The 25,952-nt window shown below is 36.7% G+C and overlaps 1 protein-coding gene across 1 annotated transcript in view; it reads left to right on the forward strand.

Annotated features, from left to right (window-relative positions):
- The window catches only part of CUNH8orf34 (chromosome unknown C8orf34 homolog), a 403,828-nt gene that overhangs the window by 47,827 nt on the left and 330,049 nt on the right, over window positions 1-25,952 (forward strand). Inside the window, 3 exon segments of the mRNA XM_063257427.1 lie at window positions 13,531-13,678; window positions 17,597-17,728; window positions 22,440-22,568. Coding sequence (XP_063113497.1) covers window positions 13,531-13,678; window positions 17,597-17,728; window positions 22,440-22,568 — 409 coding nt within the window.

The raw sequence follows: 25,952 nt of genomic DNA on the forward strand, positions 1-25,952 counted from the left end.
GGGGACCCAAAAGGGGTGCTAGGTAAGGGAAAAGTCCCTCCCCCCACATCGAAGAGAAGAGATTAGCAGCCATTTGTTGTCGTTGCTGTTGAAGCCGTTCTTCTATTTCTTGAAGCTTGCCTCGCACAACATCGGACTGATTGACATAGAAGCAGCATTTTTTTTTTGCAGTCTATTTGGCTGGTTTGTGTTCCTCCATACCGTAAAGAGCCTCCTCCTCAGTCACAGGGGGTTCCGTACATGGCTGTTAGCAGTTGTAGTCTGTTTGGTGGGGGTCCAAATCCACCATGGGAGTGGTACGGTCCAAAGAGAAGGCTGAGTAGGCAGCATAAGGCTCCGAGGAGTTGTGTCATCTATAAAAGAACACAGGGGCTTGTGCGTCAGGAAATGACATTATTCCTGGGCATTGCATGGGGTCTTAGAAGAACTGTCTATTTGTTCTACAAGGTGCTCAGGTAGCCATCTAGCCTCTCTGTCTTGTTGAGAGTAAACACATACTGAACCTCGTCCCCATATGAGAACGGGGTCAGGGCCATACTATGAATTAGTGAGGGGGGGTCTCTCCATAGTACAGAAGCAAATTGCTTTTGTGTTTCAGAATGCCAAAAACACATGGCTGCTGACTTTCCAGAAGCATCCACATTTAAAAAATTAAGGATGAATAAGGCATGAGATAGAATATTTTTAGGTGTTCCCTTTGTGGAGTACCATTCCCCCTTTTTTATTTTATCAACAGTGAGTTTTAGGAAGAGATGTGCCCTTTTAACTATGCCTTGACCTTGAAGGTTATAAGGTATGCCTTTTATATGATCGATATTAAGATGTTGACAGAAACGAGCAAAGGCAGAATTAGCATAGCCTGGACCATTATCAGTCTTTAATTATTGTGGGCATCCCAGAACTGAGAAGGCTGACAGCATACGGGATAACGTGTCTCGCAGCTTCTCCAGTCTGGAGAGTGTAAAAAATGAAGCCAGTGTATGTATCAACAATTACATGTATATATTTTAAGTTGCCGAACTCATTGAAATGAGTAACATCCATTTGCCACAAGGTGTTAGGGATTAAACCTTTAGGATTGACTCCCAGGTGTTGAACAGGCAAGTGAATAGCACAAGAAGGGCAATTTTTTATAATTTGTCTGGCTTGTTCTATAGTGATCTTAATACAGCATTACAGAAAAACAAACGGTAAGAAATCACTAGTTAGCAAGTTACACATTGTCATCCTAGAAATAGCTGTCCAGGCTACAAAACCAAAGTATGTAAAGTGACATTTAAACAGTGACACTGCCAACAGTTCTGCTCAATGATCCAACAAAAACTTAGTAATATGGTTATCAGTCCTATATACTTGTTTTTTATCTCAAAGAGGGCAAGACCAAACATATCAACACAGAACAAAACAGTTTTTAAAAAAAGATTTAAAGAAATACAGTTTTTAAAGCAAGTCCGCTGGAGATCTTCACTGTTTATCTAATTGTCTCTAGTTTTCTCCAAACAGTTGTCCCCATTTTCACACACATTAAATACACACTGTGTATTATAGAACTAATCAAATCATTACAGGATGATGAAGGCTTCTCAGGTTTTTAAGATCTGACATTGGGGAAGACAATAATAACTACCACAGTGTCTCTCATTCTCCTCTCAGCAGCTGTCCCCATCCTTACATATGCTGAAATTAAACTTAAGAGACCAGACCAATATCACTCCAATCAGTTAAATGAGTCAAAGTAATTGACATTGGAATCTCTATCTCTGGAGTCTTTTTGTAAAATGACCAGTCTTTCTACAGGTAAAACAGTTTTGTTTATGCTTTTAAGATAAGAACTGTTTAACTGTAAACCCTTGCAAGGCAGCAGCCATAGCAAGGCCTTGCTGACAAGCAGTTTCAATGTCAATGGTACCAGGGATTGAACTCACAGCCTTTTATTTGTTGGGCAGGCAACTGTGCCACTGAGTTAAATCTCCAGCCCTGGGGACTGAACTCGCAACTTTGTGCTTCGCTTATGTCTTTGAGCTAAATCTCCAGCCCCTGCTTAATGCTCCTGAGGAACTCATATTGCCCTCAAATTGCATTTGGGCCTCTCTGTTGGCATAGGCATCCTCCACTATTAATATATTAAGGTCCCACCCATTGCTGGCTCGTGTATTGTGCCTGGCGGTCTCTCTGCAATTTTTTGTATATTCTGATTTTTACAAAAGATTATCCCCACCTGATACAGTCACTCGGGCCAATCTTTGTCAGTCTGTAGGTGTGAGCCAGCCGTCAGCCAGAGAATTTAAAACAGCATGAGTGAAAGCAGCTGTAAGGCCATATTGGGCAACCGCTGTCTTTAATTCTTTTAAAGCTGCCACTGTGAATGGCGTATGGTCCTAATGACTTGTGGAGCTAGCGGCATTGCGCTCACGCCATCTTGTGGCTGTGCAGTGCCATCTTGGGGAGGTACGTTTGTTTCTGCCACCAAAAACACAATTTTGGGGAGGACCCACCCTATTGTGGCGGAAGTGAGGCAAGCACCATTTTAAGAGCACCACGAGGCCTGCCAGAGGCAGGCGCCATCTTAGGAGCACTATAAGGCTGTGTAGCTTGGAGGGCCTTGTGTGACCGTCTCCTCAATCTGAGGATCTGCATGCTGCTGAGCAAGTAGCTCAGAAATTAAATTCCAATATGCAAAGGTGGTCACCAGACCCTTTTCCGGACCAAAAACCCTATAATAATCTTTTAGAGCATCTCCTACTCTTTTCCACCTCTTGGTATCTATAGAGCCCTCTAGGGGGAACCAAGGGCAAACCTTATGGATAAACTGAAAATACTGCAACAATTCTTTTGTTCTAACTCTTAACCCTCTTGTCTTTAATGCCTTGGTAAGGCCTCCCATGAACAATTTATGTTCGCTCAATGCTTGACCCATGTCCAGGAAAGGGGATGGGGTTGCCATTCACTCACCGTGACTCCGGCAGCATGCTGGGTGGTTGTCTGCACAGGCCTCGGTCCTTGATTCAATTTGCTTCCACTTTTAGCCGGCATTCTCAAATGGCTCCCTCGTTGACTCCCCCATGCCAGGAGCCCCCATGCTGGGTGCCACTTGATCCGGCCCACGGATCAATCTGTGAGGTGTACCTAGAGAGGGAATGGGGATTAGTAGAACAGGGGGGAGACAAAGAGAGATTGAAGCAAGTTGAGAGAATCCGATCAAGCCTCCTTTATTCAGGAAGTGATCACATCTTTTATAGGCCAAGGGCGGGTTGGTGGGACAGGAAGAGGCTACGGGGATGAATACAGCAGGGTCATCAGCACTCTGGGTATTTGACCTAAGCAGGAGAGGATCATGGTTAATGTAGGCAGACACATTATGTGCCCATAGAAGAGAGAGACAGGGAGGCAGCACTGGGGCTGTCACCCGCTCCCTACACTCTAGAACTTCAGCAGGACTCATGCAGGATAATTCCATGGGAATCCAGGCCCTTGGCTGGATTTTCTAGGTCTTTAGTGTGTGGACATATTTCTTGCACTTTCTTTGTATTTGACTTCTTGGGTGACCATTATAAATAATACTATAAATTATGTGTCCTGTATTGCTTGTTCTTCTTGCAAACTCTGACTACAACAAACTTGGTATCAAGAGAGTTGGGTCATTGCTGTGATGTTGCCTGGCCATGTGGCTTAAGAGCCTTGGGCATTAATTTGGGAATGTTTTGAGAGACTAGCTAAAAAGACAGTTCCTGTATGCTGTAAATTATACTGGAGACTCTCTCTGGTCAGAGCTTAGAAAATTAGAATATTGATGGAAATGCTAGTGGTTATGATAAAGCTCAGGAGGCTTCCATTGAAAAGGACTGTATTGGTTGCTGGATTCCAGGTAGTAGATTGTGTTTTGGCTGAAAGTTGGTCTTCATTTTGCTTGTGTTTAGAGGTATTCATTCTCTGGGCAGCAGAAATATTTCAGTGCAGCATACTGTTGAGATGGTAGCATGGTTACTTATGAGAACTTTTGGCCAGATCTGTGTTGGAAGTTTAGAGCAAAGGGCCAGGAAAGTAATTTGAAACATTTGGCTAGATGAAAGGCTTTAGCAGAACTCTGCATTGCAAGGATGAAACAAAGGAGAACATTGTTGAAAAAAAAACCAGGACAATGGGGAAAGTGAATTACAATGGGGAAAGTGAATTGAAGTCTTTCACCTGAAGGGAAGAGTGTATTTGAATTGTAGGAGATCCTGTTGTTTAGTCTTGCCATGCATGTAAGAGTTATTGATAACCAAGGATTGTGATTATGATAATACTTTTAATTTGATTTTCATGTCATATTTATATATTTATAATCAAATTAATTAAAGTGTTGTGTTTTAACCTTGAATTTTGGCCATTCTTTGAATATTTTGCTTTTAGCACAAGAATGAATGTAATAAGAATTATATATCTTGTTATATTAATGTAAATATGAATAGACCATAACATGTTAACTTTTCATGAACCTGCTACTAGAGACTATAGTTTAAGGAAATGTATGTAGTTATCAAGTTGACCAGGGGTGGGCTGGGGTGTTTTAAAAACTGGTGGCCAATTTAAATACTAGCTGAACTGTATCAGCATGATGCTGTGTGGATGGCTTACCTGAGGATTGTTGTCAGCATATAAAGGAGACCTGGAAAGGAAAAATAACATTATGATTTCCTTTAAGTTTTATGTTTTGGAGCTGTTGATTCTTTTGGGCTGTTAGTTCTCCTGGAGGAACTTGTCATACTGGCTTCCTGATATGAACTCAGCTGTTCTCATCAGAGGAGCTTGGAATCTCATTGTTATGGAGGATGCTGTGGTACTTTTCAGAGGAGCTCTGGCACAGATCCTTTACCCACTGGCATAGACTTTCTAGTTTCCACTGCTAACCTTTGGGACTTTTCAGTTTAAATCAGTGAAAGAGATTTGCATGAGTCATTGTCATGGGCTCTAGGCTTCCTGTTGAACTCATAGGGACATTGTCATGGGCTCTACATTTTCAGCTGCGGTCATGCAGGTTATTTCCATGGGATCCAGACTGTTGGCTGGATTTTCTAGGTCTTTAGTGTATGGAAAGATTTCCTGCACTTTTTTTGTATTTGACTCCTTTGGTGACCATTATAAATAATACTGTAAATCATATGCCCTCTATTGTCTTGTTCTCCTTACAAACCCTGACTACAGCAATGGTCCAGTGCATTCATCTGCATTTTGAAGCAATAATGCTGTAGAGAAGATGCATAACCTTTCTTTCCTGAGATCATGAACTCCAGAAGGAGGTGCTAGATATGCACAGTGAAACTGTCTCATTAACTTCTTGTTTCTTGCTGTTTCAGTCACATTTTTCCAAAAAAAATGATAAAAAGCTAAAATAACATAATTTTTGCTCAACTGAGCAATATCTTCCTTCTTTGGGCAACTTCTGTGTATGTATTTTTGTCAGGGTTTATTTAATTAATTTAGTTGAGTTTTGAACTCTTTTATTATCTTCACTAAGTGTTGCCTATGTTTGTACTACTGCAGAGGTGTTTCCAGGTCAGTTATAGAAAATCCCACATTTTCATGTGAAAAGCTTATGTATTTTATATGACAATGGTCTCAAAGTGTACACTACATCTTGAAAATACTTAACTTCAGAAGACATCTCCACATAGGAGGAAAGATTAGAAGACCTTAGATAAAATATTTCATCATTTTTTTTTTGGATAATTCTGCTAGTTAGATGAATCACTTGCTGATATTATTAAGAAGAGCAAGAAATAAGTGCCTGTGATCCAATTTTGACATTGATAATGACGCACTTTTAGTTGTAGTATGTTCATTATTTGTAATCTTAACTATAAATGACTTATTTTTTTTTTTACTAATTTTATCTCTGGATTATGCTGCCTAATATACAATGAGACTAACCAGATTCTAGTTTTTATTAAAATGAGTATCATAAAGCAAATTTTATATTAATTCATATCCAAGAAGAGCCAAGAGCCTTTATAGTAAGAGGCACAAATTTCCTGATAATCTGGGTTTGTGTAGCTGTGCTTGTGTGTGTGGCTGTGATTGCATTGAAGATCAGAGGCCCTGAAAAAAACAAGCTTCAAGAATACTTTTGTAAAATTGTACACATGTTGACTGCATTGTGCATCTTGCATATAATTCTTTAATGCATAGTGAATGATTAAATCTATGCAAAATTGTTGACATTTGTTACTGTCAGGCTTAATAAATGTTATCTGTAATCATTATTATTCATAGCATTTTCTTTCCTGTTGTGCCCGGTCTCCCAAAGGAATCTCAATTTTGGCTGGGAGTGCAAAGAAATAGGCTTATGACCTGCCTGGGCATGATCCTGAGGTGGAGAAGTCTGAACTCTCTGCATAGCATGGAAGGGTGTGACAGAAAACCTTAAGCGATATTGGTTGTGTTCTCATCCTGCCCACAACTCGGTGAACTGCACTGGAATCCATATATTGCCCAACTCCAAAACTTGTACAACAAAATGAGACATGAACAAACCATCCCAACCCTGCTGCCATTCAGGAAAAAATGAAATGAAGGAAAAGCAAGCCTGAGTTATGATGCAAGATGAATGAAGTGGAGTTCTATCTGTTCAGAAAGATGACATCAATTTAAAATAGGGCTGTTTCAGGATAAATGATGTTTTTGAAAGAAGCAGAATTTTGAGTAGACATTCTTATATTTTTTGTTGACAATTCACTATCCACTACCTGTTTATTTATAAAGCACAGCTGGGTTGGTGGAGTGATGGTGGATGTTTGTAAAGTTATGATTATTGTGCAGAGACATAGAGGATCATCTGTGGACACTGGGAGTAAGGTAAACAAGTTTTAACTGTGTTGGTGGTGGGAAGAATGACATCTGACATGGAATGAACTCTGGAGTGTACACGCTCAGTGTCAACGTCCAGGGCTGGGCAACTGGACATTATGTAGGGAGAGAATTCCAGGTTTGAGGTTTGTTCCTTATTTGGTGCTAGGGATGGAGACTGGGAGTGGCTTTAGTAGCCAGAGGGGCTTTCTGAGATGAAGTTGTCCAGGATAAAGAAAGGTAGGGAGGGATAGGCAAGAGGACTAAGGGGAGCTAAAATGGGGTCTATTTAAAATAGTTGTAGCTGGTTCTTCATGATGACAAATGCAAATTTTTAAGACACCTAATTTAAAACAAAAAGTTGAAACATATGTAGATGTGGAATAAATTATTTCAGGCATTAGATCTTAATGCCTGTTTTGAACTACAATAACATTCTACATATGATCATTGACCATGTGCTACTAATATTTAAAAGTAATTATAGGCACTGAGTAAAAATGTACCTGATTTATATCACTACTATTATTAATAGAGTACAATGTGTTGCATATATATTAATTTAATACAAAAGAGGATTTAATGAGAAATTCTGGGATTTTGAAAGTGGGTTTAATTTTGATTTCTGATAACTTTTATCTGAAGCAAACAGGGATGTAAATATTACTTACTTTTCAGCCAAATGAAGCAAGAAGTAGTCATGGGCTGAAGTCACAAACTTCTAAGCACAGTGATGTGCTGTGGTGTGTTGCAGTATCAACAGCAAATGAGTAAACACCTAGAAATATTAGGGGAAATTTGGTTTTTGTGTGTGCCTACTGTCTTAGTTACTTTCTCACTGCTGGGGTAAAATATCTGATACCTACCCCTCTAGGGAGGAAAGGATTATTTTGGCTCACAGGTTGTACATATGTACCTGTCCACAGTTGGCTGGCTCCAGGGCAGGGTGGGATTGCCAAGGAGAAACACTACATGGCTAGGCTGACAAGAATAAGATGGAGATAGAGATAGAGACAGAGATAGACAGAGACAGAGATAGAGGGAGAAGGAGATCAAGAAAGGATGAAAGGACACTTACTCTTCCAGGCTGCCCCCAATAACCCACTTCCTCACATTTAGTTATAAATTCATCAATAAGTTAATCCACTGACAAGTATTATTCCCCCAAGATGCAATCACTTGCCAGTAGCCCTGTATATTATTGCATGAGGCTTTAGGGGAATATCTAGATATAAACCATAGCACCCATTAAACTTCCTATTTGTTTTAAGTAAGAGATTCTATAGCTTCCATCAAGTGAAATGAATTTTAGTGAATAATTTCTGTCACTGCCTGACTACTCACTCAATTTTAATAATAAATGACTATGATGAACTACTGACTCATCATGGTTTTATTTCTAGCTAGTAGACATGAAAATTAAAATTAATTTTAAGATAATTATTACCAGATAGTATTCACTCTCCAGTTCATGAATTATGCCAATTTTTTTCTATTGTACAAGATTGTCTGTTACTAATTATAATAGTCTGAAATTTCAGGGCTTACATGCTGTGTAATAAAAGTTTGCATTTGCTTATTACTCAGTGATGTATGTTCTTTAGATAGTTTTACAAATTTTTAAGATTTGCAAAATCTTCATGTGTACTTAAAATCTAAAAGTAAATGTTTGAATTGGTAACAAAGTGATAATTAACACAGGAAACAGATAACAATGCAGGGCCAGATGTGGTGGCACAAGCCTGGAATCCCAAGTAGCAGGAAGCTGAGGCAGGAGGATAGCTATGAGTTTGAAGCCATCCTGGACTACAAAGTGAATTCATGGCCAACATGAACTACATAGTGAAACCGTGTTTCAAAAAGATCAAAAAAAATTGCAGAAGCTATTTCAAATTGAGTGTAATCATGAAATTAAAGGTTATACTTGGAGCCAGGGATTTAGCTCAGTGATATAAGCGCCTGCCTGGCAAGTGTGAGGTTTAATCAGAAAAAAATCAAACCTATAAAATATTTTGTGCATATAAAATACAACAAATACATATTCAGTGATAAAGTTGTCATAATAGTAGTAATAAGCATAAATATATTGCATGAATATATAAAACATTATATAAACATAAATGTATAAAAATATTAATGAAAACTTTGCTGAGGATATGTTATTAATTGTGAAGTTAGGAAAAACGAAATCACTCTTCTTATGTGTGTAATAATAGAGTTTAGTAAAAGTGAGTTTACATGATGGAGAGAGTACGAGTGTTGGACCATGCAGCCAGGGAAGTTCTGCTGAAGGTTGGGGTGGCGAAAGGGGGAGCACTGACACCAAGGATCAGAGAAGGTGACCCTGAAGAGCTCATCTGATGCACAGAAGGAGGTAGGGTTCAGATGCTGTCCTAGAAGCTGTTGCAAGTCTCTGAGTCTTTCCTAGCGCGCTTATTCCTACCCTAGTCTGCAACGGAGTTTTCTACAGACTCACTGGGAAGCTACTGACTCTCACATCTGCTCTTACATCTGACTACAGTCAACTGTGGAGAATAATTTTGTCTCCTTCTCTCTGCTTTCCAAAACTCTTAAAAATTCCTCTCATTGAGAATGTCTAAGAGATCATGGAAAGATTCTGGATTTCATGCCCAGTCTTAGAAGGAAGTGATAGACAGTCTATCATGGTGGCTTACATATAATTTAATTACTTTGTGGATTTTGCAGTCATTATTTTTTTACTCTCCATGGTAACCAGATGATGTAGGTACTATTATTGTTCACATTTTGCCAGTGGACTATTGCGTGTTAAAATTACTGAATGCCTTGCTAAGGGTCACATTACTAGTAAATAGGTGTTACATGACTCAAAACAATGTCCATCGAGTTTCAAAGTCTGAATGTCTAGTCACTGCTATTTCCTGTGTCTTTCATTGCATTCTATAATAGTTACCAATGATACTGATGTTGATAATTATGCATCTGATTTCCTGTTGATTACAATTGCTAGTACATTTTGTTTGCAACTTGAATGCCAGATATATCTAGGTATATGTAGCCTGTGAGTGTAACAAGATCACATTAAAATTAATGCATGCATTTTATCAATCCCCCAATCCTTAGACTGGAAAGGTTATTAATATTATTTTCCAGAACAAGAGTCCTATTAGCACTTCCATTGTTATATACACCCACACCAAAGTCTCCCAGAGAATTTCATGCTATGACTCTTACACTAATGGTAAGAATGGTAGATGAGCCTCCTGTTCCTCACTGCACATTGCTCCTTGAGATTTCAGCCTCTGTTTTTGAGACCGGCTTAACGATCCGGAGTACTTTCTTCTTATGGTGAATGATCCTTGTGAAACTGCCTGGAAAATCTGTTGCTACAACTTGACATTCTAGCAGCACAACTCTATTCTCACCTCCTCAAATCTATCAGCCCTTCAGATCTATTTTTGTATTTCTGAGTCCTACTGGCAGAAAATAAAATCAATCTTTTTATTGCCAGGAACATCTTTGCAAATATAAGGATTTAAATCTGCATGCCTGAGAAAGAGATTTCTGCAAGCTCAAGTCCTCAGAATAATTTGAGTCCTAATGCCAATGGATGTGTGGATTAAATGAGAGACAATATTATTTTTCTTCTAAATAGAATTGTCTAAAACTGATCTTTTGCCCAGTTAAGACACTCAACACAACTTATTGCAAACATTAACTATTTTCATTTTGTTTATGACTGAATGTATTTCATATCTTTAGTCTCATATGATTATTAATGGAATACAGAAGTCCAAAACTAGTTACTAGACTGATAATACTTTTTAAATGTAATAGAAATTACTCAAACCTTTGCATTTAATCCAGATTCTAAAGAGAAGACAGGGACGTTTTATTGTTTATTTTAGAATAATGAAATTATAGGAATTTGTATCCAATTTAAAGGATAACAATGTAAAAACAGGAAAGCACCTGAGATCTATTGAGGTCTCAAGAGAGAAAGTACTGTGGAGCCTTACCTGACCTATTTTTTTATCTTACAGCACAGCCTTTCTCTGATGAGTGGTTTAGTTAATTATTCTAACTTAGTTTCTATCTTTCAGTGACCTTTGTAATGTAGAGTAACTTCAAATAGTATCTAATTCATCTCTCCTGTAGATGCAACATCTGAAATGTTAAATTGTGTCCCACTGATGTATAATTGAGGTGTAATTGAACTCTATATTTCTTCATGATTATTATTACAACAGCAGAAGGGCACCTTAGTTATCAAGACTCAACTGAGTTGTTTTCATAGAAGAAATAGTTAAGATCTATGGCAACTGGTTGTTTGCTTACCTGTTGTGCAGAACATAAAAGGCACCACATTTACTTGATAAATATTTTGTATTACAGTGTAGTAATGGTGGGAAACCTTTGTGCTTTTGAGTTCCAACTTTATGTTCAATCTGCAAGATTTTGAGATCCTCTATGATTTTATTTATGTCTCTAAAATCAACTTGGGGTCAGTCTTGTCGTGAATAAAAGTCATTGGCCTCCACTTAGATAAATGTGAGTGTTTTTAAGTGGTTATAAGTGTAAATAAATATATTCTAAATAATTATGACATTTTCTTGTATAGATTAAAAAATACTGTGATGAAAAAATTTGTTTTAAATTTTACTTATTGATACAATAATTTTAAGTACTTTTCGTCAAGAAATCAAGTATTCATTCAGTCAGTCATTAGCTATTTACTCAAGACCAGCTATGAGCTTGGCAATACTCTAGGTTCAGATTAGAGCTCAAACCAGGCAGGCCCTTGTTCTTATAATTTACAAGAGGGGCAGGCAACAAACAGGTGAGCAAATATTTAACAAAATGACTGTAAAGAGTGCTAAGTGGTATAAAGAAAATAAAATAATAAAATGATAAAGCTTATGGGTTTGGGGATTTAGCTTAGTGGCACAAGTACCTGTCTGGCAAGCGAGAGGTCATGATTCAATCCCTGGTACAAAAAAACCAAAAAAAGAGAGAGAGACTTATGAAGACTACCAGGGTAAACCTCTCTTTAAAGTTACCAGGTATTATTGAAATATACGGTAAATGTTTAAATTTTGAAAGTTTTGTTACAGTAAAAAATATACTGCTGCGAATGCATCTCACAAATATTCAACCTCACTTCAGAAGCATTTATCCCGTCATCCTTATCACTTTCTGAAGCAGTTCTGAAAGTGTTCTTTCATATAATTATGAAGTGTGATAAGAAAAAATACAGTAAATGCTGCTACCCTGACTCCCACCCAAGGGAAGGCAGGCTTGTAAGTACATAATTGCATTCCTCACCCATCATATTCACCAATTCTGGTGCTCTGCAATTTCTGCCTCTTTCTCCAAATTCAAAATGACTATGGAAAGTAACCCTCTGAATGGATTTAGGCCCCGAAGGTAGCTACAAGAGCACGGCTAAAGACACTTACTAAAGAGGACCCACAGAAATTCCAGAACAATGGAATTAGCATGTTGACACAAGGGAAGTATTTTGAGGAGGATTAATGACACTACCGTTTACTAAAAGAGAGTTTTAAAATTTAAGTGTTCACTATATTTTTTTAATTATACTTCTTATAATTGGAGACTGACTGATGACAAGCCTGCCATCTGAAAATCTGACAGAATGACATTCAAGGCAGAGGAACAAACCCCACCACAAATAAACCAGAAGGGAGAGCATTTTCAAGTACTCCTTCCATTGTGACACCCAATCTGATTTTTAGAATGACTGCTGCTCACAGAATCTGACTAGATAGATTCTGACAACTGACTGACTAGAATTCTGGGCAGAGCCCAGCCATATAAAATGTGACTGACTGGAGTGTAACATGGTGCATACAAGTTCACAAACCAATTCCACGGCTAAAAGACCATCCATGCGGCTTGTCAGCTGTTCGTGTTCAGAGAATCTGAGGATTCTAACTGACCATAAACTGGAGATGGGGAGACAAACTAATGTAGGCATTACCCTTGGGCAGACTCTACCCAATTTAAGGTATCATTAGAGTTGTCTAGAAGTGGAACAGCCTGTTTTTCAGATAGAAACTTCACTATTGCTTAAGGAAAGTCAGAAAGAAAGACAAGAAAAGGGTGAGAGGGAGAAAGCGGAAAGAGAATGAGAAATTTTGCTTAACAGGGCTTTTTGTAAAAAGAAAATTCTCCATTACTTTCAAACTATTTAAGACATACCTTTGCTTTCTGTGAGTCAATATCTTATTGCTTCTTTCATTTCATTTTTTTCTTCACTTTGGGGTGTTTCTATATACAGTTAAGAAAGGAAAATGACATTACTGCATAAAGTATATGATGGATTTTAAAGCTACAGCTTAGTTTGAAATAGCATCTTGCAAAGTAATCAGAAATTTAAAATTTTGAATTCATACTTTTGAAAAAAGAATTTTAATAAATTCTAATATGTTCCTGTCTAGGTAGCATAATAAATATAAATAAATATATTTTGGGATTTTTTGCCTTTTTTAGCCATGTAATGTAGTTTACTACTCTTATAATTCAGTATTCTAAAAGTAAGGACAGTAGCTCATATTTACCTGGAGATAGTCTCGTGAGTATTAAATTAGTTGCTGCATACAAACATTTAGAGTAGTGACTGACAATAGTAAATTCTAAGCTACTGTTTTTTGTTGTTATTGCTGTTGTTATTAAATGTAAATGTGTGCTCTCTTCTGCCTCTAGGAATTAATGACCAAGTTAATAACTGAGACCCCTGATCAGCCAATCCCATTTCTCATCAACCATCTTCAGTCTAAACAAGGAAACCGTGGCCAACTGCAAAGAACTTTGTCTGGATCTGCAGCTCTCTGGGCAGAAAGTGAAACCTCAGGTAAGTGAAAATGTATTTTGCAGTTAATTTTGAATACAGTTAATGTAAAAATTTTGAAAGTTTTAAAACTTAAATGACAAATCTAGATGGTTATATAGGATTTTCATGTATTCATCTTTGATTTCACCCAAGAATATATTTGAATATATTGTAACGCATTATGCTTCAAAACATGAAACTCAGTGTATTTCATTTTAATGAATTTCAGATTTTCATAAAAAGATTGCATTCTGTATGAATTCAGACTAGTTATTCTGAAATTTTGTTTTTGTGCATAATTTGGATTTATTGCTTATAGCTCATCTGTATAGAAAACAGTAGATGTCTACAAATTTATGTTTGTTATTCCCCAAGTTTTTGATTGTTTTCTATCTAATCCAAATCCAATATTATTAATGTAATAAGTGAAACTTTAGGAAAAGTCTTTCACTGTGGACATTTGGGAATCAACCTTCCAAGTTGATAGCTGCGTCCTTTCCCTGTGGCTGTATGAATAGGGTCCCTGTTTTTCCTCTCTTGCTTTACCTAGACTTTGTTTTCAGCAAGCCAGAGTTCATTACCACATATCTCGCTGACCTCAGGGAAGCATGCTCATTTAAAATCAGCAAGGGAATTTGTCTTATTCAAGTCTGCTAATGTGAAGTCATATAATACAGTCATGACATAGACATGTCAACAACCGTGCCATATATTATTGAATATTAGCAGGTCAAAGTTCCTGTCTTATGTTAAGGAGGTTAAAATTAACTGTGTTAACTAAGAATGATGGCATGTACCTGTAGTCCCAGCATTCGGGAGGCAGAGGCAAGAGGATAGCCATGAGTTCAAGGCCAGCCTGGACTACACAGTGAGAACCTGTCTCAAAAACAGAACAGAAAGAATCACTGTTATTTTATAGGTTCTGTTACAATTCTGACTCACACAAACACTTAATGTCTCTAAGAGAAGATGAAGAAGAGGAGGGAATTGTTGCACTCAGTTTTCTAATTTGAGTAATGGCATAAATCTCATTTAATAAGGCAAGGTGGGAACACAAGACTAAATTTATAAATAAAATATAGTATAAATTTAATTCCGATTGGTGGATTTGAGTTTCTTGTGGAGAATTTTAGCAAATAATCCCAAGTATATAGCTGGATATGACTCTAAAACTTGTGAGTCAAGGCTGTAGTCTCAGATTTGGTACCCATTTGGTACCAAATAAATAATCATAAGAACCATGAGAGTAGGGCTGGGGATTTAGCTCAGCGGCATAAGCACCTGCCTTCTAAGTAGGCAGTTGTGAGTTCGATCCCTGGTACTGATAAAAAGGAAAAAGGAAAAAAAAAAAAAAAAAAAGAACCATGAGAGTAAAAGAATAGAATCTGTGGTCAACTTTGTTGAATATGTGGTAGACTTGTGTAAGGGAAATGTGAGATTATTCTGTATGTCTTATGAGTGACACCAGGTTCAAAATTTACTCTCTTTAAAACAAAATTACGGGGGGGGGCGGAAGGGGTGACTAATTGACATGAGAAAAATTAAAAAAAGATACCTTTTAGTCAGTCTTGGGGTCTAACTTAATTGGAAATATAAATTAATTGTTATTCAAGGTGTTGAAAGGGCAGGTAGGACCCTGGCCCTGCAGGAGGGACAGGGAATTGTTGGAGCTAGAACAATGGCAAGGGTGGTAAGTAGCTTACCCAGTCAGCATTCCCAGGAGGGAGGAGGTGCTTCCGGTGGCCTGCTGAAGCCTACCATTACAGAAGCATTTCTGCTCAGGCAATCCCAGCCCTGCTTCCAGCAGTATTTGCCCAGAACAAACACTGTTCCAGGCAGTTGCAGAAGAGGGCACATTTTTGTAGGAAAAGATGAGATATGTGTTTAGACATGGAATGAGGATTGGAAATGGAGGACTATAATGGCCCAGGAAAAGAGGATGTATTTAAGGATGGAGAATGTGGAATCAAGATAAAGGAAGGTACAGATTGATTTTTAGATTTGAGTAGAACCAAGAAGGTGTCAATTGGGTCATGGTAAATAGTGTTCATTGAAACCTTGACAGAGAGATTTGAGTTCTTTATTTTGGTGCATTTCCAGTGAGCTAGAAAAATGTCTCAATAGTGAAAATTAATGGGTATAATGCTTTTGAAAATATCTAAAGACCTCATTTTGCTTCCTTGACGTGCATCTACATTGGTGACATTTTATCCCGAGTATGTCATTTGGTGTCAAGAAGAAAGCTAAGGGTGGCCTTATTTTATTCCATTTTAGAAGTTGTCTTTAGTCCATTCCTAGTCACCAAAGACAATCTCCAACACTTGTAATTTAAAGAAGGAGGGGTTTGATTTGACACAGTCTTTAGTAGTGTCAGTCTACAATCAGCTGACTCTAAGGCAGGAAGGTATGGTGGAAGGGGCTGGTGGAGAACAACTGCTCACATCCTGCCAGCAGGAAGCAGAGAGAGAAGGGAGGAACTGGGGAGGGACAGATGCCCTTCAAGTCACATCCTAAAAGACCTCCTCTAACCAGGTCCCACCTGGTAAGAGCACAGTCAGCCGTGGGTTGACCAGTGGATTAATCCACTGATAAATATAACGCCCCAATGTCTGAATTCATGAGCCTTTGGGGGCTCATTCTCTGTCTAAATTATGACAAAATACAGTAAAAAGGAATTATTTTTCTTGAATTCTTCTGAATTTTTTCATTTTTCAGATTCAAAAGTTTTACAAAGACAACTATGATCTCTCAATAAAATAGACAGTATGAAAACTGAGTTGTCGCTACTGTATTTCCGCTCTCATTTCATTTGGCATTGCATTTGGCTTCCCTATTTTATTGACTCCCTTCTAGGGAGGTATATTGAACAAAATGTGTTCTTTGTATTACTGATTCAATGCTAGCAGTATTAGTTTTCTCTTTCTAGCTTTGAGCACAGATTTAAATATGGCATTGCACTGCAGTTTCCTGCTAGTGCTTCTTTATCTTACTTTTCTTTAAAAATAAAGCTGTGCACAGCTACATTTTTAATTGTACTTCAGCCTGCTTATCAGCTCTCTAATTTCTTTTTGCTTCACAGAGTTCATTCCCTTTTTATTTTTATTGAGCAGACAATGCAGTTGTGTTTTGACATTTAATGATTTTAAAAGTATGATTTCTTCTGAATCTTGAGTTGCTCTCTTCTCTCTCTCTCTCTCTCTCTCTCTTTCTTTCTTTCATGCTTTGGTTCTTTTACTCTTTGGCCCTTTCTTCCTTCCTTCCTTCCTTCCTTCCTTCCTTCCTTCCTTCCTTCCTTCCTTGTTGAGGACTGAATGCAGAGAGTGTGTACTCATGTATAGCTACAATTTCTTTTGCATCTTTTGTTTTCAGACAGTTGCTAAATTGCCTAAACTGTGGTGAAAATTGTAATCCTGAGTTCTGGAAATTACAGGCATGCTACAGCATGCCAAGATTGGATCTTTGTTTTCTATATTAAATTTTTCTTAGAATATTATTTTGTTTATTCAAACTGAAATGTGAAGTGTTTTATCTGGTATCAGGTTTGTTAATAAATGAGTGTAGGTGGAGTCTTCTTTGTTCTCTCATTAAATGGCTTGAAACTACTGTATTTGGATTCTTTTCAAGATTTTATATAGGTTGATAATCATGGTTGCTGTTGAAAATTCTATTAATAGTCAAGCCCTAAAAGTCTCCCCAAGACTGATGAAATGACGTACTGTTTCTTGTCTGTGCTACCAACTACATAAGAATATCCTGCTGGATATAAACTGATATAATTTTCTTTATTGCCAGAAATAGAAATCTAAAAAGTTCACAGTATCCTAAGTCCTATTCCCCTCTGGCTCTTTTTAGTGATCTCTGTATTAGAAGATGTTATATTTTATAACCAGAATTCTTTCATCTTTATTGTTGGGTTTTTATATACATTTGTTTCCACAGAAACTAAAGGAACCAGGAGAGATTTCAGAGGCTATGATAAACCTTGGCAATTAAATGCAAAGAAGCCCAAAAAGTCAAAAAGCGACCTTGCTGTGTCTAATATTTCGCCTCCATCACTGGACTCAAAATCATGTAAGTAAATTTGTTATTCAAATATGATTCAGCTTTTGAGTCTGTAGCGTTCAGAAAATGAAGACATGGCAATAATTGAAGTCAAACTTCTTATCTGATGTTTCTGGCTGTTAACCCTAATGAATTCCACTTCCATTTCAGCAGTAACATCTTACTTATCCTCTCAAACACGTGTTACCGCCCCAGACCATTTTTAGTGCTTCATCCTTTGAAGGCTGTGAACTACTTGGAGTGTTTCGCTGCCTCTCATGCCCAGCTGCAGCATTGTACTCATTTAAAACAGAACCAGAGCCACATGTACTAAACTACATAAAAGCAAATTAAGTCTTTCAGAGCAAAAGTATTTATTTAGAGCAGAATATTTACTAAATATTTCTATTCCAAATATAATAATAAAAAACAGATAGAGGATGGGAAGAGGGAAAGAAGGGAAGTAAAAAATACTAAGATATGTAATACGTGTATGCTAACTCCCCATGATGAGTAAAACCATTATATGCTACAAACATACACTAATAAATATTTTTAAAAATTAAAAAAAAAAAAACCCTTAAAAATCCTTTACTTAGGATCTTCCCGAAGTCCTGCTCATTATTGTTTGCGGCTGAAATCCCTGTGTTTACTCTACCCTCACTACCTGTGGTACCCTTTTTCTCTATGTTCTTGTTCTGTTTTCACTGCCGAAATAACCACTAGTTTTCTCCAGGGCTCTGCTGCCAGACGAGTAGGATCTTATTAAGTAGTTCACAAGCCTGCAGCAAATTCCAGTTACTCTTGGAAGACAAAAGCTTGAGAAACCTTTTCTATACATTAGTTCCTTATGTTTGTCACAGTGAGATGCTTGTTTTTAATTTCAGCAGAGCAGGGAGTAACTTGAAAACATTTATTTTTGTTTGAAAATGTTTGAAAAGCATGTATTAACTGAACCCTCTACCTGGGTCATCTGTGAAAGCACTGAAATTAGCTCTGAAGGTCATTATTTACATACATACTAGTACTCATAAGTAGTATTGTTGCAACCACACCAAGAGTCTGTGAAGAGTATGTGAAATAATTATAAACCTAGCAAATTAAGATTGTAATCAAATCATTCTTCTTTGCAAGCTTAGTATAAAAATTAGATCTCAACAATTTTTAAAATATACAAGGATGGAGAGGGAGAAGAGGGAAAGGATGTGAAAAGCATTAAGATGTATTACATACATGTTTGAATTTCCCACAATGATTGTAATCATTGAGTGCTGTAAACGTGTACTAGTAAAACAAAAATGAAACAAATAAAGGTTTAAAATTTGCATGTCTTATTAATGCCAGGAACCTAGTAGTGTCCAACACAGTGCCTAAGTTAATTGCAAAGTGCTAGATGAAAAAAAAATGACTAAAGAAAGAAATGAAAATTAAAATGAATCAAGTCTCAGTTTCCCTATCTGGCATGACTCTCCATCTCTCCTGTCTCCCTGTCCCCCCCCCCCATCTCCCTCTCCCTCTCCATCTTTTTTTTCTGTTAATGATAAATGTATAACTGTAGCAGATTATTAATTTATATAACCAATTTTACATTCCATCATTTATCACTGAGAGGGGAATGTGAAAGCCTGCCCATTCTGAAGACTCTGCTTTTTGTAGGCTGCCACATGGCTACCTGGCTACGTGATTTACAGAATTAAGTGGAGATGTAGACATAGTAAACCAGAAAAGTCAGCAAGAATATGGAAGATGATTGCATTATTGACCATCTTGAGTTAACATTTACAGACAACTGTGACCAATAAAGTTAAAATATATATGATTCTCAGTTTCAGATAGAATACACAAAAAGAGAATATACTGTAGCATTAAACAATGACTATCATAGGAATCTTTTAATTTCAAAATGTGTGCAAGGAGAGTTGTGATTTATTTCTTACAGTACAGTTTTTCTCAGAAAACATACTTCAGATAATTTTAGTCATTGTTTAATTGCTGTTTACGGGACAGTTCTCCCACTGGTCTCCACACGTGGACATGCATTGGCCTAGCTGGGGTGGCAGGCGGCTGGGCCTGTCTGATAGCTATCTGTGGCCTGGGATTTTTTTTTACAAAAAAATTCTGTGTTCTTAAAGGAGAGATCTTGACAATCATAGTATTTTCTAGGAAGTTAGAGAGAGATATGGATTTCAGATTAAAAATTATTCAAGGAAGATTATAACTACAAATGATGTCTTGAAGAATCTGGAACAAATATTATGTCTTTTGCTCCCTCATCTGAGCTCCTTTGTCTTAGGTCTAACCTCGTCCTTAGGGATCCCCTGGGGAATGGTCAGGGATAGAAAATGTCTGGGAGCATTTTCCAAATTAATTAGTAACTGTCTACTCATCACAGCTCTGACATCAGAATGCTAATGTTGCCCCGTACCTCTGTTTAAACAGAGAGGCTCAAGATGAGCCAGCTGTATCCTATATATTTTTAAAAGTTTTTAATTTTTAGATTTATTTAAATATATAAGCATTGCTTTCTTACTTTGACCTGTTACAAAATATACACATAAAATATAATATATAATATATATAATAATATAGAGAAATTATTTCCCTGTTCCAACCTATCAAATTTGGTTCTCCTAGAAATAGATTTACCCCTTTGTATTGTTCACTTTGTACACACAGCATTTGTAATATGTGTGGGTGACTTGGCTCAAAACTCAAAAACTTTCTAACCTACTTATTTTTATTGTTTTAAATTGCATTATGGAAATATTCCCATGGCAATAAACTTAAATTTTTATAGTGTTAATATTGCATATTGTAGCATAATATGGGCCATAATTTTTTTAGGTATTCTTTTTTGAAGGACATTCAGATTATTTCTAGACTTTTGCTATCATACACAATTTGATGAAAAAAACCTTGCACTTTCTGTGAAAATCAACAGTTTTATACATATGCAATACACAAGTGCAGGTGTTTTCATTTATGATGCTTTACCAGACAGAAAAACTACTAGATCTAAGAGAAATTGAATTACTTTTTGAAAAGATAGCAGAAAGATATATTTTAATAGTGTAAGACTATTTCCTGTATCCTTCCTATATGAATAATTTTTGAAAAATATTTTATTTTCATCAATATAAAAGTACATGATTTTAAAAATAAAGTTATACTATGGAATACTAGTATCTTTTTTCTCTTTAAACTAGAATCACTTTCACCTGTTTTAGATGTATCTTTGTGCTAAGTCCTTACATCTAATTATCCAAAGTACTAACACAGTTCTTTTCTTGTTTTCAATTTTAGACATTATCTCTTGTCCTCTGTACCTTATGCTTCCTATACTAGCTTCCATCTCATCTTGCCCTACAGTGAAGAAGTCATCTCATCTTGGTTAAATATAGATTCTGCATTGATATAATTATGACTGCATAGTTAACATTTTTTACCATTTAGACTTACTGAGTTCAAATATTGAATTTTCTAGAATTGACAATTTTCAATTTTACTTTGTTTTCTATATACTCATCACTAATCCTTCACCTAACTCTGCCCATGATCAAACATATCAAGTAATTGTAATCCTATGTTCTTATTTTATTTTAATTTAAAAACAAAATCATTGGAATGATTTGGAAATCGCTCTGCTGAAGCTCTGTCTTCTTGCTCTGCTCTTGGTTTCTACAGCCCTTGGTCCCTAGGCATTTTCTTTGTTGTCTTATAGTCTTTCTCTAAGATCCTGAGAATTTCCCTTTTCTTTTCCTTTTGGGAGATCACTTGTTTCTTGAATTTTATGGGCTTATTTTATAGTTTGTTAGAGCATCTCCACTGCCATCTTTCTGGGAAATAGTACTTGTGGAATAAATCTTCAATCCTTTAAGCATCCTGATTGATTCATTAGCTGATGTAGAATTCTGAATTAAAAGTAATTTTCAGTCAGAATTGGAAGGAGTTTGTTGTGCTGTTTCAGGCAAGCATTACTGCTAAGAAGTCTGCTATCATTTTGATTTGGTATTTTTGTACCTCAGGGTGTTTACAATCTTTTCTTTCTTGTCAGTATTTAAAAGTTTTTCTAATATGAATTGAATGGTGCTTGGCACTTAATGGACTCCTTAAATCTGTAAAACAATTGAGTTCTCACACTTGGATGACGATAGCATTTTCTCCTGAATGATTCTCTACTGTTTACATGTGTGAAAGCTTATTCTCTTGCCATCCCTCTCTTCATGGACTTTGGGTTCAGTTTTTCTATCACTAAATAATTACCCATTTTGCACCTTTCATTTCTTGCCAAACCATGTTCTTTCTCGGTGTTCAACTACTTATTTGAAAGGAAAAATTCCCTTGAATATAACGTAATTTTAGTTACGTGGAAGTAAAGATATTTACATGCATTTTATCTTTTTGTTTTATTAAGATATAGGGAAAAAAGTCTTAAAATATTTATTTAGCTGCTCATTAGGTCAGTAATTACCTTTAAGATGATAACATAGTACAAATATGTTTTGCCTGCATTTCCCCCTTAAATTATTAGGTTTAAGTCAATACTTAGATATCATTTTCTTCATAAATCCTGCCACACTTCCCTTTATTTTTCAGTTACAAATTTTAACTGACTTTACATCTTTCCTTTTGTTTACTCACAAGAACCATCTGGTCTTGTGCAATCTTTCACATAATGATGAACAGTGAGTTTGAATCACATGTAGCATACTTATGAAATAACCATTTTTTTTAAACATAGTGCCAAGGTCAGTAGAACATCCTAGATGGAGCTGGCGGACTAAACCAGAAAGCCGTGATTTTGATGAATTGAACCACATCCTTCAAGAGAGCGAGAAGCTGGGGAAAGCCCTTGAGAATCTCTCTCGAAGTAAGTTCATTTACTTGGTTATAATTGAAGTTCTTAACAGATATTAAAGCAAAAATATTCATCACCATTCCCTGTAATCCATTTCTAACATCCTTATTATAATTCTGTGGAAGACCCAGCAGTTCTAAAGGTGTGAGATTGATTTGCTGTTAGAGACCCACGAGTAGAATGATTACACAGTACACAGAGTATCAGAAACCCTCCAAGCTGCCGGAGTGTAGCCACGCTACAGTCTCTGTTACCATTTCAAATGAACATAGAGTGGCGTCTCCTTCATTCTTCTATCTTGAAATATATTTTGTCTTTCTAACTTATAAATACAGTTATTACCTCTATTAGTTTTAGATGTCCCTGGTCTTAAAAGTGCTAACTGGGCCAGATTCTTCTTAGAATCCTTTCAGAGACTCACATACTGACTTGTAACTTATGTTTTTAGAAAGCTTTTATCCCCAGAAAGAACTCTGTAATCTAACAACTTGGTTTAGAGGTTTTGCTCTGCCATGTGGGAGGTGAATAACTGCAGGTAAATAACTTAACCTCTGTGAAACTTGTTTCCCACATTTCCAAGGCAGGAAGACATGATTGTGTCTCTTTCTTCTGGTAGATGTGAAGGTTTAAAGTGATACATTTCAAGTAAACATTTTAAATGTCACTGTCATGAGAGCAGGCCATCGAATAGGTATTATGATTCATTGAATGCATTCTATATAGGTAGTCATGCATATATACTTTATGATTTTAGGAGTGAATTCAAAATATTTCCAAATTTCTCTGATTTTTTAAGTATTTATCTATTTTAAAATTAGACATCTTTGGAAGAATATTAATGTCATAAAGTCAATAAAATTTTATTTTAATATTGTAGAATATGAAACATGTTGGAATGGGAGCAAAACATTAGAAAACTACAGTGGACTATGTTTTAGGATCTCTGGCATTTATTTTCTAGGTAGCATAACTACTAATTTTGCATTTTGTATCAAAGTTAAGCATTGTTCTTTGCTATAATTTAGCAGTTTTGCAACATACGTGTATGCATATCTTATATGGTAATTATATTATTTCTATATATAAAAACTGCATTATATTTATTTATAAATGTGTAATTTATACCTCTATTTATAACTCAGTAGATTCTTTTTGTAGACATTTGTGTGGTGAAACATTTTCAATAATTAAGCTAGCTTATAGTATGATTTTATAACTTTACTGCTGGTATAAACCCTCTGGATGGGATTTAAGAAACTCTCTTTTTGACTAGATTTACTTTTGGAGTAAATAATAAGAAAGTGGGTTTTTGTCTTATTACTGTATTATGTTCATGAAAAGAGCCTATTATAGTCACTTTCCTATTTCTGGGACTAAAAACCTGATATCCACAATTTAAAGGAGAGGTTTATGTTAGTTCATCAATTTATTCTGGGCTGGCTGGTTCCAAGGCAGAAACAGGGTGGTAAAGGGCCTTGACAGATAAAAGGTTACCCAATATAGGGAAGCCAGGAAGTGGAGAGAGAAGGGAGGGACCCAGAACAAATTTGACCCTTCCAAGTTACACATCCCCAGATAGCCAGCTCTAATCAGGCCCCACCTCCTGATAGCACATTCAGATACTAAAGTCACAGTGTGTGAATCCACTGATGAATGTAATGCTGCTCAGCTCAGATCAATTTCAGCACACGGGGGCTTTTGTGGGACTTTAATCTAAATCATAACAAAGCCGGATCCCCCTAATATGGCAGGGTACATATTAATATTTATAAGTCTCACCCTGTAAGGTAGTTTCTGTGACTCTTCGTAGCCTCCTAGTTTATTTAATGAACTGAGCTAAGAGATGATTGAAGAATGCGGTTGATTATACACAGATCTTCAAATACATTGTCAGTGAACTTTTGTCATTTAAAATATGACACCTCCTTGCAAACACTAGTTATATTGTGGTTAATTTATAAAGCACTACTTAGTGTGCCCCAAAGATTTGAATAAGGGGATTGAACTATATTTAAATTATGTATGTATCTAGATTTGTAGCCAAAACGTCTTTTCTAGAAAAGTTAAGCAGTGGTCTTTTCCAGGAAATCTTTGTGTGTCCTTCTAGATTATTTTAACTTGAATAGCAAAAGACTACTCATAAAACAATGGAAATTTGTCACTTGTAATTCTAGAGACTGAGAAACCCAGTCTGCACTAACAAATTTGGTATATGTTGCCCGGGTCTGTGTTCTCACGTGGTGGAAGGGGCCACACAGATATCCTTGCCTATTTTACATTGGCACTAATTCTATTCATGAGAGAAGAGACATTGTTACTTAGTTACCTCAAGCTACCCCTTCTAACTCTGTTAGTTGGAGCCCATTAACTGTGAATTTGAAGTGTGTGTATGTGTGTGTGTGTGTGTGTGTGTGTGTGTGTGTATGTGTGTGTAGGGGAATATATATTTAGACCATAGCACAAGTGGAGGTTTACAACTGAGTCATATGATGAGAAGTCCATGATGGACTTTTTCATGCTTTAAGGTGATCTGAAAAAAAACAACAAAGACTGAGGGTAATCCTTGGTCAGCAGAGGAGAAAACTGGCAGATGGGGGGAAATGGGTCTTATCCTTGGGAAGAGTCAGAGACAGCAAAGTTACAAGGAGAGTCTGCAGCTGAACCTGCATGATGTTTAACAGTCACCTGCTGCATTTGTAACAGATGCTGCTTCTGTGTTCACATGACATATTTAAGGAACTTTGTTTTGTGAGAGTATGGTGGGATGGCTTTTTATGGGGATTAGGCTCATAGGAAGAATTGTTCTATTGTCATTAAAATTTATTTGAGTATCTTTCTGAACAATGTGGTGTGGATTTTAACACTGAATCTTTGTCTTATCCTAATGTGTTCACTATCAAGTTATCAATAGGCCTGCCGTGGTCAGACCCGGTGCCCTCAAATGCAGCTATGGAATCACAAATTTAAAGCAGAATACAATTCACTCTTATTTTAGCTTGTGTGACTCTGACATGATTTCATTTGGAAGTTCTTTCTCTAGTTTGATAGCAACTTTATTGCCTTTATCAGTCAGTTTTCCATTGCTGTGAAAAAATACCTGAGAAAATCAAAGGAAGAAAGATTTACTCTGGTTCATGGTTTCAGAAGTTTCAGTCCACAGTCAACTCCATTGATTTTAAGCCCACGGTGAGGCAGAAACATCGTAGTAGGGGATCATGTGTGAAACGAGTTGCTCAGCTCATGCCAGCCAAGAATCAAAGAGAAAAAGAGCTTGCTTTAAGACAAAGGGTGCTTCCCCAAATTCACTAAGCTGTCAATCCATAAATAATTCATTCCTTTGTGAGGGCACAATTCTGATGATCCCATCACATTCCAAAGGCCCCAGTTCTAAACATC

This window comes from Cavia porcellus, unplaced genomic scaffold (genome assembly GCF_034190915.1).
Source record: "Cavia porcellus strain 051 isolate PalLab524CR breed Dunkin Hartley unplaced genomic scaffold, mCavPor4.1 scaffold_10, whole genome shotgun sequence".
Taxonomy (NCBI): Eukaryota; Metazoa; Chordata; class Mammalia; order Rodentia; family Caviidae; genus Cavia; species Cavia porcellus.